Source organism: Nipponia nippon, unplaced genomic scaffold, assembly GCF_047370975.1.
Source record: "Nipponia nippon isolate SJK-2023a ecotype South Korea unplaced genomic scaffold, ASM4737097v1 scaffold_1, whole genome shotgun sequence".
NCBI lineage: Eukaryota > Metazoa > Chordata > Aves > Pelecaniformes > Threskiornithidae > Nipponia > Nipponia nippon.
In genome coordinates this window covers 129,302,273-129,318,115 of record NW_028262290.1, presented here as the reverse complement: position 1 = coordinate 129,318,115, position 15,843 = coordinate 129,302,273, and the positions used below count along the sequence as shown (strand labels likewise).

Genomic DNA, 15,843 nt, shown 5'->3' with positions numbered 1-15,843 from the left:
GTGGAGTTGCACAGACAGATGTTATTTCAATATAAAGTAGATTGAAATTCCTGTCTGTAGGCTCTGAGTATCCTGGCAGTCACTCTCTTTGCTTTAAAGACAAAACCAAAATGCAGTTCAATCCTCCACTGGCAGATTTTAGCCATGTTAGCTTGTAGGATCTTCTGACCATCATCTGTGACCCACAGATATTGCTATGGGGAAAGGCACACCTCTGTTCCTCGTACACTGCTGTTTCTTGTTGGCTGTCCTATAGGTGGCATCTCTTGTTGATGAGCTATCTGCTATTCATTATATCCTCTGGCTGGATAATGAATTACGAGCTAGTTGATGGGTTATTCGGATCATGCTAGTCTGGCATCAAGTGATACTGTGGAACTCCTTCCTTCCATTTTTATCTTACCATTTTCTGACTACTTACGTGCATTAGTGAGAGAAAACCAAGCTTATGCTGACTTCTTCAAAAATGTAAAGAGGAAAAGAGGTCTTGGGTAGCTGCCTGTAAAGAATGTTCTACGTTGAGCAAGATGCAGAACCATGGACGCAAAGGAGGTTTCCGTGGGTTTGGAAAGAGCCCTTCTCCTCACTGACATCTGTCAGGCTCTACCATTGGCACATTCTTGTAGGATGCCAGTGATTTCAGTAGTCCAAGGGCAGGACGACACCAGCGAGGTGTCTGTATGCTAGTACAGCTCACAGCTTTGGGATGACCCTGTAATTGCACTGAAAGGGAATCTTTTTTTCTCCATACTTCAGCTATAGCTTTAGTACACAAGGGCCCTATCCTGCAGTGCAAAATGCGGCAGCCCTTCACATTGCCCTTTGGTGGTGTTCAGGTAAAAGCAAATGAATCCCATTGATATTAAGGAGAGTTTTGCCCTGGTCAGGACCCCAGGGCCCACTCCAGTGACAGTACAGAACATCAGGAGTACAAAACAGAGAGAGGGATTACCATGTGATAACAACACAGCAGATGTTTGAACTTTCCAGCAAAGAGGATCAGGTTGAGGCTACCCTCATTATTTTCCTGTCTTTCTGATGAAAGACCAGGTTGGGTGCTAGTACAACTGTAGAATATATTTGAGCCTGAATTTGAAAAACATGTCAATGCAATATATTTATCAATGAATCTTTTAAGTAATAGCTGTAGTAAAAACAAGAGGGGAACTTTGTTTCACCTTTATTTTAATCAGACTTTCCTTTTTAGAAGTTACAAGAATACAAGCTTGATGAAGCTAATGCTGCTGAGCTGGCCAAAGAGACAAGGATGAGAGCCAGTTATTTTTCCTCAGCAGCACAGCAGGAAATGTGTAACTGTTAAATTTCAGTTCAGATGTTTGTATCTTTACATATTTACACTGGAAAACTAGATTAGAGCCCAAGAATATGTTCTTTCTCAAACTGAAATAAGATGCCTTTTATCAAGGGAACAGCAAGAAAAAACCTAAAATCTCAAAACACAGGACAAGACACTGTTTCTACAACAGCAGAAATCTTATTCTGATTGCTCAGATCATCATGTATGAATGTTGAATTTTCTGCCTTGTTCTGTTCCAGAGACTGAAGGCAGCGCTGACTCATCATCCTGCCGCCATGTCAAATGGGAATATGAACACCATGGGCCACATGATGGAAATGATGAGCTCGCGGCAGGACCAGACGCCACACCATCATATGCACTCACATCCTCATCAGCACCAGACGCTGCCACCTCATCACTCATACCCGCATCAGCACCAGCATCCGGCGCACCATCCTCATCCTCAGACTCATCACCAGCAGAATCATCCCCACCACCACTCCCACTCGCACCTTCACGCGCACCCGGCACATCACCAGACCTCGCCGCACCCCCCGCTGCACTCAGGCGGACAAGCACAGGTAGACCTTCATGCCATGCCGCATCACTGAGTTTTGTTGTTATGGGGAGTTAAAGCCTGATCCCTGTATTGTTTCTTCTTGCACGCCTGTCTTGTTAGATACAAGCCCCTCAGGCTACTCATAAATGTCCACTACTGGTGTTGGGGAAGCACAAACTTTATTCAGAAAATGGAGTGAAGCAACAACTTGTTTTGTCGCTTAATTTGCCAGACATTCGTAATATCTTACTTAATAAGGAGCTTCAAGGTTTTTCAGTGCTCTCAGCTCTGCAAATCGCCATGTATCTTTTTATGGGCAAGGCATATTATGGAGATTAGCATATTATATATGTTGCTTAATGTGCTTGAACCTAAATTTATCAGGCCAAGATTTAAAGAGCTGTATGTGTTCTACCTGCAGAAATACATAGCACTTTAGTGCAGTAAAATGGCACTGGTGGGGATGTGTATGTGTGGGGGTGGGTGGATGTGTTTTCAAGCCTGGAGGTAGTAGACGTAGCTTTAAGTTAAGATACATTGGCTTAGAGGAAAAGAAGAAAGGATCCAGGCCCTGTGAAGGGGATAGTAGCCCCCAGCTGCAGAGTATGAGAGAAAGCCAAGATTAGCTGGGAGTGCAGGCAATAGTTGGTTGATGTTGTCACAGGAGAATAAGATGATGAAGCCAGTCCAAGGAGAGAGATTCAAATCAGGAAGGCAATTTTGATTTGGATTCAGGTGATGAGAACTCAGTGAGAGGTCTCCATTGAATGAGATGAAGGTCTCCATTTTTGGACCAGGTATATTGGCTTCAGTAATTTGGATAATTCAATATCTGAACTGAATGTTTCTTGAACTAATGAACTAGTGAGTATGGACTTTAGCAGAGTCATTTTTAAGAGGAATTCTATTAGTGTCTTAAGACGATAGGCTTCTGCATAGCATCGCACAAGAAAAATAAAGCTCTGGGGCCAGTGACTGTAACATGTTGGGTCAGGGGAGCAAATTTAAGGACAAGTGGGCAGTGCATAGAATGAGGACAAAGAGGAGTGCCAGCCATAAGAAGTTCAATCTGTGAAGTATTGTGTTGCTTGCAAATACCTTTCAGACAAGCTCTTAGAAAACATTAAAGAAAGTGAGAGAATTTGGCTGACATCCCAGTGTCCCACAACATTAACTATTTACTAACATCTAGCTTTATTATTGCAGAGGCTGCAAGCACATCGGATTTCCCTAAAGCATTTGCTAATGTAAAATGAATTGTCAGCTTTAGAGAAACAGTATAAATAGGAGAGCAGCAGACTCCCCTGTGAGAAGATGTCCAGAGCTTTCCTAAGTTTAGTTCAGTTTTTACTTTCTGAATTCAATTATTTTCCCATCTGTTAATGAGTTATTTTCCTTGGAGTTGTTTAAAAACTCCAATGAAAAGACATTATCTCGTAACAGAGAAACCGAAAGTAACCTGATGGCTGTCTTGGAGATCCATGAGAGAGTAAGGACGAAGTTGTGCTTAGCAGACTGAGGACCCCATGGATGAGGTGGAGGAAGTCACTTAACCTCTCTGAGGCTTTTAAAACAAGGGTAATAGCCCTGACACCTCACTAAGGGGCTGGGAGGATAAAGATGTTCATGCAGGTGAAGGAGTCTATGGAACACCAATGGCATGGAACACTGCTGCAAAACATCCATATTACCACTTTCAACAGGTGAAGAGAAAACAGCTACAAGAGAAAACAAACCTCCCAAATTTAAGGATAAGACATCAGCCAGTAAGCCAGTGTGCTACAGCCACCTATAGAATAGAATAGAATAGAATAGAATAGAATAGAATAGAATAGAATAGAATAGAATAGACTACTTCAGTTGGAAGGGACCTACAACAATCATGTAGTTCAACTGCCTGACCAATTCAGGGCTGACCAAGTTAAAGCATGTTGTTAAGGGCATTGTCTGAATGCCTCTTAAACACTGACAGGCTTGGGGCATTGACCACCACTCTAGGAAGCCTGTTCCAGGGTTTGACCACCCTCAGTAAAGAAATGCTTCCTCATGTCAAATCTAAACCTCCCCTAGCGCAGCTTTGAGCCGTTCCCATTGTGTCCTATCACTGGATACCAGGGAGAAGAGATCAACACCTCCCTCTCCACGTCCACTCATCAGAAAGCTGTAGAGAGCAATGAGGTCGCCCCTCAGCCTCTTTTTCTCCAAACTAGACAAATCCAAAGTCCTCAGCCACTCCTCATAGGACGTTCCTTCCAGCCCTTTCACCAGCTTTGTTGCCTTCCTCTGGACACATTCAAGGACCTTCACATCCTTCCTAAATTGTGGGGCCCAGAACTATACACAGTACTCCAGGTGAGGTCACACCAACGCTGAATACAGCGGGGTAATCACCTCTTTGGACCGGCTGGTTACGCTGTGGTTGATGTGCCCCAGGATGTGGTTTGCCCTCTTGGCTGCCAGGGCACACTGCTGACTCGTACTGAGCCTGCTGTCGACCAGCAGCTCCAGGTCCCTTTCTACAGGGCTGCTCTCCAGCCACTCTTCCAATTTATACTTGTGTCCGGCATTACTCCATCCTCGGTGCAGAATCCAGCATTTCAACTTGTGAAATTTCATCCCATTAATCATAGCCCAATGCTCCAATCTATCTAGATCCCTCTGCAAGGCCTCTTGTCCCTCAAGAGAGTCAACAGCACCTCCCAGTTTAGTATCACCAGCAAACTTGCTAATGGTGCATTCAACTCCTTCATCCAGATCATTGATAAATATATTGAACAGAACTGGCCCTAGAATTGATCCCTGAGGAACACCGCTGGTGACCGGTCGCCAGGCAGATGTAGCCCCATTCACTACAACCCTGTGAGCTCTGCCCTTCAGCCAGTTCTTCACCCAGTGCACCATGAACCTGCTCATCCCACAGCTGGACAACTTGTCCAGAAGGATGCCGTGAGGGACAGTATCAAAAGTCTCAGAAAATCCACATCCACCACCTTCCCTTCATCCACTAGGTGGGTGACTTTATCATAGAAGGATATCAAATTAGTTGAAAAGGACTTTCCCTTTGTGAACCCATGTTGACTGTGTCTGATGATTGCGTTATTCTTTAAATGCCTTTCAATAGTACCCAGTATGATCTTCTCCATAATTTTTCCAGGAACTGAGGTTAGACTAACAGGTCTGTAGTTCCCTGCATCTTCCCTCATGCCCTTTTTGTAGATTGGAATAACATTGACTGTCTTCCAGTCAGCAGGGACCTCCCCAGACTCCCAAGATCTTTGGTAGGTGATTGAGAGGCGTCCTGCCATAACATCCGCCTCTTCCTCTTAACTTATGTGCTGCTGAAGATGGGTTTGAGTCATTCTAGTTAGGACAACCTTGACTCCTTGTGCTTTGTATTCCCTGTTAGCTAGGCACGCCGAAAGATTCATAGGCAGGCAAGAAGAAATATGGACACCAGGGTAGGTGGACTGACTGGCAGCTACAAAGCTAGGTCAGATTCACTCCAGTCTCGAGCCAGGCCTGCAGTCAGATGAGCTTTGCCATGCACAGCATGTCACTGGAGGCAATGGGCCCCATCAGGGATCAAGGAGGTCTTCACCTTGTCCATAGATGTAAGTGTCACCAAGAGGATGGGACCAGAGGGTGATAGCTGAGCGGGACTCCTAGGGTCAGCGGCTTCCCCAGGCAGCAGAGCTCTTGCTGCACACCTGCTCCCACAGTGCGAAAGCAATAGTGATTTCTGAACGGATGCATTAGTGGGGAGAAGAGAAGGGTTTGCTGAGTAATAACCACATGGTTATTACTTTCTAAGCTTGTCCATAGTCCCCATGGTAATGACCTCCTTGGGGGTCAGACTGCTCCAGCAGACCTTAATTTTATGGTACATTTTACTAATTATTAACCTCCTTATTCTTCTGAGCCAGATTCTTCCATTCCAAACCACCTGCCAAATGACAGCATGGTCCACGCGGCTCTGAGCTGTGTGCTCCCATGCCGAGACTGTTGTTATTCTACACCACACCCTTCTGTAATGTCAGAATTCATTTCACGCTTTTCAGCTACCATTTTGATACACAGGAGCCCAATGAATTAGGCTTTCGTAAAATGAATGAATGGGTATTAGTTTTGTAATAAGTTGCAAAGAACAGAGAGAAGTATTGGATCAACGATAAAAGTAGAAATCACCTTCTGACAGGTATCTTTCTGAGAAGGAGAGATATTTTATCAAGTTGTAGCTGTGTTGCCTCAACTACTCCAAAAATGACACTGTTATTCCCGTGTTGTTCCCATGAAGGTTTCTTCATATCAAACTTGCCAGAGTGATAACGTAAGCAGAGTAGGGCTTTGGATGTTGTTTCATTCTGTTAGCTGTCCTACGTTTGTCTTCATTATGGATATGTGATTAGCATCCTCTTAAAAAATATATTCACCTCAATTTTAATATATGTTAATTTTCTTTCTTATGTCCCTAGGCAGGGCAGTGAAATCCTGCTAGAGAATGATGGTTAGACAGTTACTAAGATATAACCTAACAGATTTCAGGGTTAAGAGCTATCTAGTAAGAGTCAGTTAATTATCCCACGTGACATTATTAGTGACGTAATGGCAACCTTTATAATTAATATCTGCCAGAGACAGAGCGAAGATATTGTTGTTCTGAAAATGAGCTCTGACTGCCCAAAGACTGACTGCTACATTCTGAAAACAAAAGGGCTCACTAGTTATTCAGGAGAAAATGACCATATGAGGGAAGGAGGAAAAAAAGAAATCCATAATTACCTTTTTCTGCCTGTATAGCAGACCCAACTGGGAGAGTTAACAAACGAGAATTTTTAATGCTGGATGAAAAGGAGAGAAATGGGATAAGGAAAGCTTTTGGTGGTCAGAAACATAAATAACAAATCTCTGAAGTTCCCAAAGGTGTTGTATGTGAGAAAATGAAAGGCCTTTGATGAGATGTTGACGTTAAAAGGGATCTCTGAGGCCTCTGCACTCAGGCATCTTGCTAAAGAGGCAGCGTGCCCGGGCCCGGTGGACAGGGAGCAGCTGGCATCCCTCGGCAGCGATCTCCCGGAGGCAGCCTGGGGGTGCTGGCAGGGCCAGGGACGGCGGCCGGTGGTCCTGCATGGCGCTGGCTGGCCATCCTGCGCGGTGCTGGCAGCTGCAGCCTCTGCAGCCCGGTGTGGACAGAGGGTTGGTGTTTTTACCAGCGAATGTACGGACTTAATACAAGCTGAAATTTTAAAAATCAGGCAGAATGTGCAGGGTGGCTTACTTATTTTTAGAAGATTATTTTTTTAAAAACATTTTTCTGCTCCTGTGAGAGAGATTCCCTGACTGTGCAACATAAAGCTGGGAATAAATTCAGCTTTATGCAAAAAGCGTTATCAGATGCACAGAATAATTACACATAAAATTGCCACTTTAATTGACACAAGTCAGCTGGGGGAGGGAGCAAACTCTTCTTCGCAGTCTGTGGCGAGATTCTAGACAGAAAAGCGACCTTGCAAGACGATAGTATCATTTTAATTGAGACAGACAGAGGTGTTAGGCAAACACATGTTAATTGCCACAATTGAAATTCAGGGCTCAGTCTGACAAAGCTCTGAGTACGTCCACTCCCTGGAGTCAAAAGGAAGCACCTTGGAGGTTTGGGCCTTTGCCAGAACAAGAGGGTTACTTTTGAGTCAACAATTCAGGTTTCCAGACTGTTCCAGACTGTGCCGGAGCGGCGGCAGCAACGTGAGCAGCAGCACCGGCTCCTGCCGTGCGCGAGCAATGGGACCCGTGGGTCAGGCTCCTGAGCCCTGAGCCCGGTCCAGAGCCCCACGGCCTGGGCACCACAGAGAGGCAGGAAAGCAATCCAAAAGCTGGCTATTCCCAGGCAGCTGAATGTTAAGTCTGATGCTAGTTCGTGACAGGGATGTGGGCAGGTGTTTCATCCGCCCAGGGGTCGGAGAACAGACTACGTGGGGCTGCCCCCAGCACGTGTCTTTTCTGTAATGGCATAGGCCAGTTGCTCTCAGGAGCAGGATCGATACTCTCCTGCACCTGAAAAAGCATAAATACATATTTTTCCATAGTTTTGTAGCAGCGGGACTGGACGTGGTGTGCCTTTGCTGTCAAAGCCAGGCTGCTGAAAAAAAGGAGTATAGCATCCACTGGGGTCAAATGGAAACGCCTGAGAAGGGGAATATCCCTTCTCTACACAGTGCAGAGATGCTAAAATGCAAGTTCAAGTTCAGGTACCTAAATCTTTTCTTTTGCCCCCAGCTGAGGGGCACCAAGGCCTGCTGGCTGTGCACAAGCCCAGCCTGCAGTTTCCCAGCTCCACTCAGGTGCAAAGAGCATTACAGCTCCCGTCTCCAGAGGTGGTAAAGCGTGAGACAGAGATGGAGGAGCCTGTGAAATAGAAATGTCCTAAAATTTTGGAGGCAATTTAAAAAGAAAAGAAAGAAAAAGAGAGACAGAAATAAGGCCCCTACAGTCTTCTGCTTTGATTAAAACAGTTGCTGAGAGAAACTTGACATTTCAGGTTTGAAATAGGTGGTGGCAGAGAAAGTACCTAAGTGAAATGTTTTTAATAACTGTAAGGGGAAAAATATTTTCCCTACTAATATTGAGAGGATCGTTTCAAAAAAATCTCCCCTTTGACCACGGCAAGGATCTGCCAGCAGCTAATTTCAGTGGCATCTGGCGCAGCCTTTCAACTTGCTCCTATTGCAGACCTCGCCGGGGAGCAGGACAAGCATGCGAGATTTCCCCTTCCCCTTTCAGCATCCCCCTCCGTAACTTTCCCCCCTCACCACCCCCTGCCAAACCTTTTCTTCCCTGCCAGGTTTCGCCGGCGGCGCAGCAGATGCAGCCCACGCAGACGATACAGCCGCCACAGCCGACCGGAGGTCGCCGGAGGAGGGTGGTGGACGAAGACCCGGATGAGAGGAGACGGAAATTTCTGGAAAGGAACCGAGCCGCCGCCACGCGCTGCAGACAGAAGAGGAAGGTCTGGGTGATGTCACTGGAAAAAAAAGCAGAAGAGCTCACCCAGACAAACATGCAGCTTCAGGTGCGAGCCACTGTCTGCGCCCTCGAGGACACAGAGGGGCTCTTTGTGCTCGGAGGGGCTGGCGGTGCTGGCAGGCCCTCGCCGCCTTTGGGGCTGCCCCCGCACAGCCGGCTCCTAGTGGGAGCACAGGCGTAATCAAAGTCAATTAATCAAGATGTGTGTGCTTCAATTAAAGAAATAATTGCATTTTAGTGGGATAAGCCAGGAAAAAGCTGTCTTGGGATTTAGAAGCCTTCGCTAGACAGGGTTTTATTTATTTTCTTTTCTTGTCACCACTTTTTGTGGGGATTATTTTTTTGGGAGTGCCATGAACTCAGCTGTAAAAGACTTCTTCAGAGCAGGGCATGTAGCTAAACCGTCATTCAGTGCCAGTGAGATAGGAGTGTAAATAGATCAGTCTACCAATAAGGAAAGGAATGAAGTGGATGGATGAAAATACCCTGAATTAATATAATAAAAGCCCTTCTTATGGTGGTGTCCTTCTTATGGTGGGCACAGTACTTCTGCCCCATCCAGAGGTGTTCCTGTGTGCTGCCAAGAGCAGAAAGACCATTCGCGTAATGGCACTCCCCCGAAACACAGAGCTGTGAGCAGCACCCAGGTACGGGCCGTAGCGGAGCCGTAGGTGACATGCTGTAGGTGACAACAGCCCTGCCACCGTGCTGCCATTTCCCCCCACAGCTCTGGCCCCCTGTCCTGATGCAAGGAGCCAGAGTATTTCCCGAGCAGATTAAGACACTGCCTAAAGTATCTCTGGTGCTGTGAAGGGTTAGTTGGCTTGTCAGTTTATGTCATCAAATCTGGAAGCCAAATTGCCTTCAGAAGAAGTTATAAAATAATGTCATGGACAAATGTTAATATAAACCCAGCACATGAGCACCGAGTGCCATTTTTGCTCAGTTCTTCTAAAGTTGTGGAGCAGTGTCTGTGTTCTTGGGTTTAAACTTTGCATGAGAGCCTGGTTTAAGCTTTGTGGCAAACCAAACCCTCTCTTTCTTTTCTAGAACGAGGTTTCCATGCTGAAAAATGAGGTAGCACAGCTGAAACAGTTATTGTTAACACATAAAGACTGTCCGATAACAGCTATGCAGAAAGAATCGCAAGGATATCTAAGTAAGTAGCTGGTATGTTTGCACTGTCTCCACACTCCTCACAGGAAAGCAAAGTTTCTAATTCTTCCCTCCAGAACCCCTTCTTGGTCATATTCTCACTTGAACCTGTCTTCTCAAACGTCATCCGAGCCATCCAGTCTCCCGCCCTTATTTATCCAGCCCCGCTCAAAACCAAAAAAGCCCTGGTTTGCATCCCACACAGCAGAGCTAGCCTTCCCCACCCCTCCCTTCGGCAAGGAGATGCACAAGGATGGACGCTCACTCCCCTGTGGAGGATCCCGCTTGAACTCGCAGCTCCAAACCTGCAAGAGTCCTCCTGGGCGCAGCACTGCCAACACCTTAAAATAACTCTCAAAAGGAAAGTTAAAATGGAAAACATTACAGTCCCCTTCAGCGAAAATGGTACTGTGCTCTGACAGTGGCGCAGACCAGGCGTGGCGCAGGTTTTCAAGGTTTGTTAACTCTTTTTTAACTCTTATCTTTCATTTTTTTCAAATCTCATCTAATGGAGACATTGAATTGATTCTGTCTAGTTGATGCATTTTACGAGTGTGGTAATTTAGGGACAAATTCTTTGCTTGGCTCTAGAAGGGCTCAGAAGAGCCTTGGGGTTAATACTTGCTAAATTGCGGCATTGTCTTAAAATAGAGCTCATTTCTGTCTCCTCTGCATCACTATGCATCTGGCTCTTTAACAGTACTCAAAGAAAAAAATACATAATTGCATTACATGCCTATCAACTGTTGCTTGAATTAGATTTTCTGTGCTGCAGTGCACTGCACTCTAATTTTGATTCCTGCTGGAGCGAATAAAGCATTTAAGCATCCCAACTGATTTTATAGACCTTAAGGTATTGGACTTTTTATCCTGACATTGGTTTCACAATCATTAAGGTCTTGGACGTTTTTCAAGGTCCCAGCTCCTGAAGTCAGGTTGATATCAGGGAAGCTGGCTTAAAAAAAATAACAGAAACTGCAAAAGATCAGAAGACTGACAGTGTTGGGTAATGGTGTATTTTGAAATCCTGAGACTTGTGCATGCCTCTGGTTGTTAGTATTGCTGCCGTAGTAGTACATCCCTTTTCCAGGAGCGTCACCCAGCCTGGGCTTGTTACTCGGATGGATAATTGAATGTGTGTTGTCTCTGTCCCCTCATCCCCTTCCCAGGTCCTGAGAGCAGTCCTCCCGCGAGCCCGGTCCCAGCTTGCTCCCAGCAGCAAGTCATCCAGCACAACACCATCACGACCTCCTCCTCCGTCAGCGACGTCGTGGGAAGCTCCACTCTCACCCAGCTCGCCAGCCACAGAACAGACATCAACCCCATCCTTTAAAAGTGGTTGATCAGAAACTGCTAGGGGAGTGTGGTAGCGTATCAAAGCGTCCTCTGTGCTAAGAACACTTGCAACCGTAACTCAAGCCTGGAAGATTCCTCAGTTCTTGAAAGACTCTGGCTTTCATTTTTATAGTTATTAAAATGTCTTTTATACTTAGTTACATAAAAGGGAGTTATGCAATTAATATGCTATCAGCTTGAGAAATGCTTTGGTGCTTTCTCCAGTTTTTTTGGTACCAGTTACTTGTTTATAAACCTAACTGTTTCTGTACATAGTCACGTTTCCTTCTCACCAATCTAGCCTGAAGCCTCAGAAATACAGAGTTGTGTTAAACTGCAGCTTGTTAGCCAATGTGAGGCATGAAAAGTATTAAACAGAGTCATATGTAGGTAACTAGGAGTAATTAGGCTATAAATATAGAGAGAGGGCATCTGCTGACAGCATAATAAAAAATGAGTTAGCGTTGTGCCATCAGCAGACCCCGTCTTGCATTGAGAGCCTCTTTCAAAGCGGTTATATAGGATGTGGCTATCAGGACAAAATCAAGCCCAAATAACGTGCTCTTTTGTGTAGCCCTCCCCCTTCTCCTCTCTTTCCTACCCTGCCCTTTTTCTCCTCCAGTTATTCTTACACCTTCCTTTTCCCTTCCCAAACCCTTTTCATCCCCCAGCTTTTTTTTCCTCCTGCCTTTTTTCATTCCAAGGCTTTCTCGCTTCCCTCTCTTTTTCTCGAAGAATGGTGATGAACAAGCAAAAACTTCAAGCCCGCCTAAAAACTGTCGGCGCCGCTGCTGCTTTCACTAGCTTTTCACCCGCAGCTGGGCTGTGCCGAGCATTTGGCTTTTAAAAAATAGAAATGCTCCTGATTTAGTGTTTTTAATAAACAGCAAAAGGCGAAAGCAGTGCAGCCCCAGGTGAAGCAGGATTGAGAGCCAGCTGTGTTGATGCTAGCAGCCCTGTAAGCTTCTGTGGTGTGGCACAGGCGTAGCGAGCGACACCTGAGAATCACAGCAATTCTTTTGCACTGCCAGTCGTTAACATAGAAAAAAACATGTAGTATATAATAATGCGGAAAAGTTCTGTTCCCTAACTCGGTTACGTTGTTCTAGCACTGAAAGCTAACAGCCTCAGGTTTCACAGGCTATAAATGAGAAATAAATCAGCATAACGGTTCTGACCAGTTGGAAAAATGCCATTTTTAATTCCCAGGGAAAGACCTGCTCTCTGCAGGCGTTCCTTTAAGCGTCCATGGACCGATCCCGAGCTGGCAGACAGCAGTGTAGCTTCACTGACTTTAATGGCACTTAACGCCCGTTTACCGCGGGTAAGGAGTTGTCTCATTAGGACGCTAAATAATTTTTAGAAGGCATGCAGCCTCTAAAAAGCACTGCAAGAATGGCAAATCCCACTGCGCTCTGGATGAAATTCAGTTCTGCAAAGAGGGTCTGGAAAAGAGCCTTATGCCACAATTGAGGTTTTTGTTTGGACTCTGGGCCTGCCCCTCAGCGCGACTGATTTGCATCCCCGAGTGGTACCAGTGATTGATGGGAAAATCAGACAGAGATGATGCCAGTTAATTATGCTGCCTTGCCGTATATTGGGACCTGATTTTGCTCTCAAATCTGTCAGCGGCCAAACCTCCCGCTGCTTAGCCGGGAAGCGGGCTCTGAGCTGGTGATAAACGCTCAAACATTTTGAGCTGCATCTTTAATAGCAAAAGCTAATTCACATTATTCCCGGCAAACCCTCTAGCCCTGAACACGCTTTGTTCTGAAGTGAAGTTCTCCTCCAGGACTGTGTCTTTGGTTTTTCGAGGAGTCGTGGGTTTTAAAAGGGTGGCTCTTCTCTGTGTGGGGGTGAGAGTGGAACAACTGAAGCGTGAGGCACCGTAAGGAGCAGGGCCCGCCTGGAAGGGAAAGCAAAATTCTGAGGATCATTCATTTCCGAATTAGTTCTTATCTTGGTAGCTAACTTTTTGCCAGTATTCTTTAACAGCTCGCTTTCCATTTATGCAAATACATTCAAAAGAAGAAGATTTTTAATGTACAGTGTAAATCTTGACTTGATTATATAGTCTAAGAACCAAAAAAATTACGAAAAATACAAATGTAAAGGATTTTCTATTATATTTTAGACAAACATATACTTTTAAAGTGTTTTAAATACTGAATCTATAATTTTTTTTAACCTCCAGTTGTAATAGCTAAATGGTTTTACTTCATCACGGCTCCCAAGGGAACTTTTTTCAAATATGCAGTCGAGCAAAATGTTCCAGCTGAGTATCCACTATGTAAAAAAAACCAAATAAGCATTTCCCCTGTGTCTGAATTTCATCATTCACCATGAAAAACAAAATGCCATCGCAGGGTTAATTTAAACAACTTTCCCTCTATATGGGTAGCACTTAAATACATTAAAAAATAAAAATCAAAGTTGTTGGTAATATTAGAATACCCAGTTGAGCTACACTGCACTAGAATTACGGTTTAGCTTCATTTTATTCAGCCTCCTCAATTAAAATATTTAGCTGTTAAACTGAAAGCCTCTACATTAAAAAGAAAAAAAAAAAAGCAAAAAAATACAAAAACCTTGCCTAAGTTTTGTTAAATTCAGCAACTTGACAGTTTGACTGATGTGTATTATATATAGCTCAATTATTTCTTTTTTTAATGCTAACTAGGCAAGCCAACCACACATGTTGGCCTAAATGTATAATTACAATGAAATGTCTCCTCTCTATACTATTGGCCTTTAGGTATAATCCTTGCTAGTGATGTGGAAATAAGTAAAGGATGAAAAGCTATTTGCTATTGCTTCTTGTAACTCTGTCGCAGGTTCACAGGCCAAGACAACATGCAGCATATTTATATCGGCTATATCATTGGTAAAAGGACCAACCGTACCAGGCACCTTATATTATTCATCAGATTCGCTTCCACATTGAAATGCTCTTGTTTTCCAGGGGAGTGATCCTGCAGCCTTTCCTCAAGCTGCCCGTCTGGCCGGGCACTGGAGGCTGCCTGAGCAAGGGCTGCGGGAGAAGCCTCTGCCCCTCTGTCCCCGGGATGTCCCTCTGCTGCGCGGTCGGTGGCAGCGGCCTCTTCCTAAGCACGTCACTCTAAATGCACTTCCCGGGCTCTTTCCGTCACGGAGAAATCCTGCTTTTCCACAAGTTACTACTGGAGACTGCTCTGCTTTCCTCCTGCCCTGCAAATCCCGTTGCCGGGCTCGCTGGGCTCTGTGCCCCATCCCACTGCCGGCGGACGACTCGGACCGCTTCCCTTGCCTGCTCTCCCGGGCACTAGCAGGGCGGCGAGCCTCGCCTCGGCCGGCACCTCGCTCAGGAGGAGGTATTTCTGTGGACGGCATCTATTGCCGTGTGACGTTGGAAGCACGTTGGAAATCTCAGCCACGGACAACTGCAATAACTTTGATGGGAAAGAAACGATGCTGTGATCCGGTTCCTTCATCCCCGGCCCCCCTTCCCCGAATCAATTTATGCAAGCCATATTCATAACGCTGCCTGTGGGAGACAAGTAGTTTGTGTGCTATCATGGTGTGTTTTATAAGGACGATGATGATGATGATGATGATGATGATGATTTATGGAGAATTTCACTCTGTTGGGAGTTAATTCCTGCTACGAAGCTAAATGTCTGCTGCCCATCTTCTGAATAGTGGAAAGTCAATGGTTCAGTGCCTCAGTGCGTGTGGATTTAGTGTGTTAACTGACTCTGTCCTGTTAACTAACAAGCCAGCTATAACTGTTGTTAAATGCCCAACTTTTGAGGATTCATATTTTTTTAAGCAACAATATTTAGTGTTGAAAACTAGCCTTTTAGTTTAGGCAAAATGTGCTTTTTAGCAGCTAATACCTTTTTTAAAAAAAAAGCGTATAGAGTGAATTTATGAAAATTCATGAGGACCAAAGCAATTTTAAAACAGGAATCTATTAATTTAGTATTCACATAGAATTTTATAAAGTATTTATTAATAAATGTTATTTTAACACATTCCATTTGAACAGTATTCTTGTACAGAATCTGTTTGTTTGTTTTTTTTAAGTTACAATATTAGTTTTGCAATAAACTGCTCTAGGTGTGTGTGCATCTTAATCTTTCAGGGTCTCAAGCAGAAGTCATCCATCTAAGATGGAAAAGCTTGCTGAGGTCAGTTGTACAGAAATTCCTAGAATTAAATGTTTTCCTTAAAGCAGCATCTGCTTTTTTTTTCTTTTTTCTTTTTTCTTTTTTCTTTTTTCTTTTTTCTTTTTTCTTTTTTTTTCTTTTTTCTTTTTTCTTTTTTCTTTTTTCTTTTTTTTTTGGTAACAGCAAAACAAATTATGAACCTTCAGTTGTTTCCTTTGTATTGGAAAATGTGCTCTCTCATTTTAGAAAGCATGGGTCAACATATAACTGGAAAGCCTGTCTTTTTTTTTCCTCCTGTTTTTTGGTTTGTTTGGTTTTTTTTAAGG

At 44.5% G+C, this 15,843-nt stretch overlaps 1 protein-coding gene across 9 annotated transcripts in view; it reads left to right on the top strand.

Moving 5' to 3' along the window:
- The window catches only part of CREB5 (cAMP responsive element binding protein 5), a 258,871-nt gene extending 243,574 nt beyond the window's left edge, over positions 1-15,297 (top strand). For all 9 annotated transcript variants that reach the window (XM_087772373.1, XM_087772381.1, XM_087772339.1 and 6 more), the window contains 4 exons: positions 1,558-1,881; positions 8,698-8,925; positions 9,930-10,038; positions 11,204-15,297. In XM_087772373.1, the coding sequence (XP_087628499.1) occupies positions 1,558-1,881; positions 8,698-8,925; positions 9,930-10,038; positions 11,204-11,367 (825 nt within the window). In that variant the 3' untranslated portion in view covers positions 11,368-15,297. The remainder of the gene's footprint in view (positions 1-1,557; positions 1,882-8,697; positions 8,926-9,929; positions 10,039-11,203) is intronic.
- The last annotated feature ends 546 nt before the right edge of the window (positions 15,298-15,843 follow it).